This window comes from Vulpes lagopus, chromosome 6, assembly GCF_018345385.1.
Source record: "Vulpes lagopus strain Blue_001 chromosome 6, ASM1834538v1, whole genome shotgun sequence".
In the NCBI taxonomy this organism is placed as follows: Eukaryota; Metazoa; Chordata; class Mammalia; order Carnivora; family Canidae; genus Vulpes; species Vulpes lagopus.
This window is the reverse complement of record NC_054829.1, coordinates 1,056,259-1,062,258: the sequence shown is the minus strand read 5'-3', so window position 1 is coordinate 1,062,258 and position 6,000 is coordinate 1,056,259. Positions and strand designations below refer to the sequence as shown.

Here is a 6,000-nt window from a genome sequence, read left to right as displayed (position 1 = left end):
GACGTCACGGGTGGCGGCGAGGCGCGCGGCGGAGCTGCGCCGCTCCGGGCCGGCGGCCATGCCCAAGCGGGGCTGTCCGTTCGCGGACGCGGCCCCCCTGCAGCTGAAGGTCCGCGTGGGTCAGAGGGAGCTGGGCCGCGGCGTGTGCGGCGAGCAGCACTCGCGGGAGGTCTTCGGTGAGTGCGGGGCGCCCTCCCGCCCGCCGGGGCCCGAGCCGGCGGCGTCGCCCCGGCCCCGCTGCAGGCCCCGGGGAGGGGGAGGGGGAGGCGGAGGCCCGGCGGGCGGGGGCTGCGGGGGCTGCGGGCGCCGGGCCGCGCCGGTGAGTACCCGGAGCTGCCCGAGGTGAGGCTCCCCTGCCGCCGCGCTTGTGGCTGCAGAGCGGGGCTCGGGGTCGCCCTCCCCCGCTGTCCCCGGCCCTCCCGTGCAGCCCTGGGTCGCAGACGAGGCTTTCTGAGCCCTCGAGTGATAAAGCTGAGCGCAGCCTGGGGCTGACCCGGTCAGGGCTGGCAGGCAGGCAGCTTACCTGCAAGCGGGGGACAGTCCGGCAGCCCTTTCCCGCTGCCTTGAGGTCCTGGGCGTTCCAGCCGGGCAGTCCCCCCGGGCCACTGCCGGGCCGCGGGATCCCAGGACAAGGTGAGGAGGAGCTGCGTGGGGCAGGGCCCACCAGCCGCCCATTTGAGTCACCGTCCACGACACACGCAGCCAACGGCTTCCAGGGCCTGTTGGGCCTGGCCTCGTGGGGAGGAGGCAGGAATCACAGAGCATTTGGGGGCTGGAGGTGGGCATTTGATCTTGTGAAAGCCCCCGATGGCGGACGTGTGGCGCGACGGAGAGCCTCTGCTGCTGGTGCCGAGCCACCAGTTCAGCTCTCAGGTGGGAGTGTCCCGGGCCCACAGGCGTCTGCAGAGCTCCAGGACCGCTTTGTCAGGAGCCGGTTTCTGTCGTGCTCTGTGGTAGGTGAAGGGGGTGCGCGCTGGCCGGGGCTGTAGGCCCAGCCCTGAGCCTCTGGTGTGAATGAGTGATCTGAAGCCCAGAGCGTCCTCTGTGCTATACACCAGCCGGCTTGCAGGGTGCCGGGCAGGAGAGAAACAGCAGTGACATGAGGCCACTTGTCGGGAAAACCGCATGGAAGGTCATGAGAGGGAGCCTGGGGAGGGCTGCGTGGTGCAGGATCATCCTGGCGGAGGTGGCCGCTGAGCCCGGGTAAGGAAGGGCGAGCAGACCCAGTGGTCCCCAGCTCACCAGGGAGCATCCTGGCCCGGGGCGGCTGGATGACAGCACGGTGGAGGCCTGGCCACGGCAGCTGGCAGGATGAGGGGGCAGTGCCAGGGCTTCCACGTCGCAGGGCTGTGAACACTGGGACTGATTTCTCTTCCTCAGAGAAAACCAAGCAACTCCTTTTTCGAGGGGCCCAGGCCTACATGGACCACTTGTGGGAGGAAGGCTGTGCCATTGTTGACCTGCCGGAGTCCCCAAAGCCTGGCCCCACAGAGGCCCTTCGGGTAGCCCGTGGGCAGATGCTGATTGGACCAGATGGCCGACTGACCAGGAGCCGAGCCCAGGCCTCTGAAGCTGGTGAGTGAGGCCAACAGCAGGCACTTGCCCAGCCATGCGCTAAGGGTGGATCTGAGCACTTGACTCCTGACACTGTCTGCCTGGGAGCTTCTCCTCCCCTCCCTGCAGGGGCAGGAGCTGGTGAGCACCAGGAGGCTCCCGACCTTAGGAGGTTCTAACCCCCACCCACCCCCAGCTGATATGCAAGCATGCAGGTTGTGAAGCAGCTTTTAGCTGGGGGATCAGGAGCCACTTGCAGCAAGACCCAGAGTCTCAGCTGGGTGGCTCCGCCGGTCCGGCGCCTGTGTGGTGTGCAGCTCAGACGACCACTTTTGTTGCTGGTTAAGAGCCATAGTCCCTGCTGTCCTCCTCCCCAGGGCCTGGACTGGGGCCCAGGAGCTCTGTTAACCAGTGATGCAGGGCCACACTTTGAGACACGGGTGCTGGATACACAAGACGGGGCCCACAAGAGTTCTCATACAAGCCACAGTGGGGAAGAACCGATCCTTCCAGTACCGACATTTGAATAGTGGGAATGGAAGGAGCGCTCAACCCAGAGTCACGGAACCAGCCCTGTAACATGCTCCCGGGCACTTGGGGTCTCCCTAGTGAACAAGGGTCTGTGAGCCGTGCTTTCTTGTAGGGTGTCAGGAGGACCCGCTTGCAGGGAGTCCGGTCGGGATGTCGGTGGCCCCACAGCCTCCAGCACTTCAGATTCCTGCAGGGCTGACGGATGGCGTTTCTTTCTTACAGACCCCTCCGGGGCAGCGACCAGAGCCTGTTCCTCATGTGTGCGAGCCGTGGACGGGAAGGCAGCGTGTGGCCAGTGTGAGCGTGCCCTCTGTGGGCGGTGTGTGCACGTCTGCTCCAGCTGCGGGGGCGTGGCCTGCGCCCTGTGTGCCCTTGTGGAGTAAGTGGTTGACTGTGGGGTGCCCGTGCAGGCACTTGAGCACCCCTGTGACATTGAGGCCTGGAGGTTGGGAGAGCGGATGCCTGGCACTGCCCCTGGGGACGCGGTGGTGCCGATAACTGCTTTGCCTGGTTTTAAGTTTTTCTGAAGACTGAGCTTTCGTCACGGAACTGCAGATCACGTAGACTGCCAGTTCTGCCTTGCTCATAGTTTTCTGTCTCAGTAACTTCGTGATCTGATCTTTCAGGCTCTGACGTAAGGACTGCGTCACATGGTTTTCTTGTTGGTCTGCTCGCCAGTGCAGGAAGCAGGGGTGGGGGTGGGGAGCAGGCGCAGGCCTGTATGTGTGTGCTGGGTGCGGGCTGTCTCGAGCCAGAACGGACGTCTGCTTAGTGTGTTACTTGAGTGCGCGTGTCTGCTTCCGCTGTCTGGATCCCGCACCTGCTTGAGAGGCACCAGGTACCATTCCCACCCCAGTGGCCACTTCTGGCGCCGGCTGGGAGTGTAAGACGAGGCCCCCACGCAGACTTGGAGCTGGTTGTGCAGACCTCACACTAGCTTAGTCATAGCAGCTAAAGCCAAATGTGGAAGGCAGAAGCCCACCTCAGGTGGGCCAGCCGGCAGAGCCTGGGAAAGCCAGGGGCGGGGTGGGTCCTGGGAACCCCTGCTGTCCTGTTTGGGTTGTATGTTGGCCAGTTATGCATGTGGAATACTCTTCCCTTTGCTTCTGCGAGCTTATTTTTACTTTCCTGTCTCCGTGCAGACTGAAGAGGGCTGGGCCCCCGTGCCTCGAGGCCATTTCCCTGGGGAGGGACCCAGTTGGGCAGCGTGCAGGTTTAGGGAGGAGTTCCTGGGCCCTCCCCCTCCCCCTCCGTGTGTGGCAGCCTTCCTCCTGTCCTGACGGTGTCCTCCTGGCCTTTATCTTCTGCTTCCTCTTCCCCAGCTACCTACAGAGTTCACCCTGTGATGGGGGAGGGAGTGTCCATTTCTTAGAGCTATGGCCGGGGGACGGGCTCCCTGCTCCAGGTCCCAGGGCTGAGGTGGCATCCCCAGGTTTAGAAGGCGGCCTGGGCCTGCTGCTCCCTCCCCTTCAGGGGCAGCCCCTTTGGGTCCTGGTATCCGGGGCCACAGAGCTGGGAGCTGTGCAAGGCTCTGCTTCCACTAACAAGTAGCCCTGCGGCCATCGGCGTCCTGCCCACAGCTGGTCGCCTGTGGCACGTCTGTGCTGTGGGCCACGGGCTTACCATCTCCCCTCCCCGCCTGGTAGCAAGCTGCGCTGCCTTTTTGATGGCGCATCTCAGACTGAGGCCTCTTTCCAATTTTCTTGTTTTTTCATGGTCTCTCCTGAGGACCCTCCTCTGCGATTTGCTGAACTACTGTGGTCCAGTAAATCCTAACTGGATGCCGGGAGGTTCCCGTGTGGGGGGCCACAGGTGGGCCGTCGGCTCTCAGTCCGGTAGGGCTGCTGTGACAGACAGCAGTGGGCGGTAACTTCGCGTGTGGGGTTAGGGCCCACCCGCCTGCGGTGTGGCCCTGGCTTAGCTAGCTCTGCCTGCGGCTCCCGGCTCCGTCCCCAGATACAGTCAAGGGACTGGGGTCAGCACCACAACATACCAATCCAGGCGGACACAACTGAGCCCCTAAAAGCCGTTTTCTCTCTTCCCTGTGACATTGCAGCTGTGGTGACGTTCACGAGTCGGTGCTCTGTGCCAGCTGCGCCATGTTCGAGGCCTGAGGGCTGGCCTTCCCGGATGGACTGCACCGGTGTCGATGCCGTAGAACTGTGGGGGGTGGGGGTCTGTTTTATATTTTGTACCGAGGGCAGAAGTGAATAAACCTTTTATATTTGGACAAGAGGACTCAGTTACCGGTTTGGGGGCGTGGCCTCTTGGAGCAGCGCCCCACAGGTGGTGTGCTGGCCCCCTGGGCTTCCTGTGAGGTGTATAGATGGGAAAAGGAAACGGGCATCCAGAGTCAGCTACTGCAGCCCCTCCAGCCAGTGATGACGAGAGAGCATTTGGATCCAGGCTTTCTGACGCTAGAATGCAGAACCATGGTGCCAGAGCAGCTGGGGCGGGACAGGATGTGATGTCCCACACTGCCCCTGAAATGCCACCACTACGTGCCCCCATCTGGGTGTCCACTTGGTTTTTCAGATGCCTGCGTGGCCTGGCTCCAGGTGACTGGACAGTCCCTGCTCTCCAGGGAGGGGTAGCCAGCTGCGCCATGTCCTCAATGCATTTGGGGCAGTGGCCTGAAGGGAGGGGAGTTAACAGGAGCAGCAGGGTGGCCAGGAAGACGGCAGAGGAAGCCAGGGGAGGTCACACAAGCAGCCTGTGGGTCTCCCTCTCCTGGTGCCTCCATCCTGGTCCCCACACATGGGGGTCCCCTGCAGGGCAGATATGTCCGGGGATAGTGGGGTATGATTCTTAGAGGACACAGGGTGGCAGGCTGGAGCAGGGCCCAGGCTGTGACTTGCTACTGTGGGTGAAGCATCAAAACCACCAAAGTTCAGATGGGAAGGGCCACACACAGAAGAGGCTGATGTGCCATCGGGGCAAGCTGCCCATCAGTCATCATAGGACCACCTCCTCTCGTCTGGCTTCCTGCAGAAGCCCTGGGACCTCTCTCCAGGCGTCACCTACAGGCCGTGGCCCAAATAAAGCACGTCACACTGGTCATCTGGGAAATGCAAATCAAAAGCGCAAGGAGACACCACCTCCCACCCATCAGGATGACCATTAGTAAGAAAACAAGGGTTGGCGAGGATGCCGAGAAGCTGGAAGCCTTGTGCACTGATGGGAGCGTAAGATGGTCTGACCACTGTGGAAAACAGTGTGGTGGTTCCTCAAAAAGTTAAAAATAGCAACCCTGTATGATGCAGCCACCCCTCCACTGTGTGTGTTTACCCAAAAGAACTGAGAAGGAACACGAGCAGACGTGTACACTCCCGTGCTCACTGCGGTGTGAGTCCCCGTGGCCAGAAGAGGGGAACAGCCTGTGTGTCCATCGACAGACCAGGGGGTCAGCAGACCAGCCTGTCTGGGCCGCAGGGGGGTATCCGGCCTCGGGGAAGGAGGCCCTGACCCCTGCTGTGGCCTGGATGGACTGTGAGCATGTGGGGCCCATGAGATGACCCGGGCATGGGAGGACCAATCCTGTGATCCCTCATGCTGTCCCCTCGCAGAGTCCGATTCATGGACACAGTAGGATGGGGGTGCACCAGGGGCTGCGGTGGGAGGTGGGGGGGTGGTCAGACCTTCACTGGGACAGTTTGGGAAGGTGGGTGGCGGTGGTGAGAGCCGCACAACAGCAACTTGCTGCATGTAGAGCCACTGAGCTGCACACTTAGAAATGGTTAAAGTCGGGTCAGGGCACAGCGGGTTATGCGGCCGACTCTTGGTTTGGCTCAGGTCGTGACCTCAGGGTCCTGGGATTGATTCCCATATAAGGGTCCACATTCAGCAGGGGGTCTGCTGGAGAGTCACTCTCTGCCCCACCCCCTGCTCACACACATGCATAGTCTCGCTCTCTAA

The 6,000-nt window shown here is 62.2% G+C and overlaps 1 protein-coding gene across 1 annotated transcript; it reads left to right on the top strand.

Annotated features, from left to right (window-relative positions):
• Positions 1-4,315, top strand: SIVA1 (SIVA1 apoptosis inducing factor). Its single transcript, XM_041757967.1, has 4 exons — positions 1-176; positions 1,381-1,575; positions 2,308-2,464; positions 4,142-4,315. The coding sequence occupies exons 1-4, from the start codon at positions 59-61 to the stop codon at positions 4,197-4,199; spliced, it is 528 nt and encodes a 175-aa protein (XP_041613901.1). The 5' UTR covers positions 1-58; the 3' UTR covers positions 4,200-4,315.
• Positions 4,316-6,000: the final 1,685 nt, after the last annotated feature.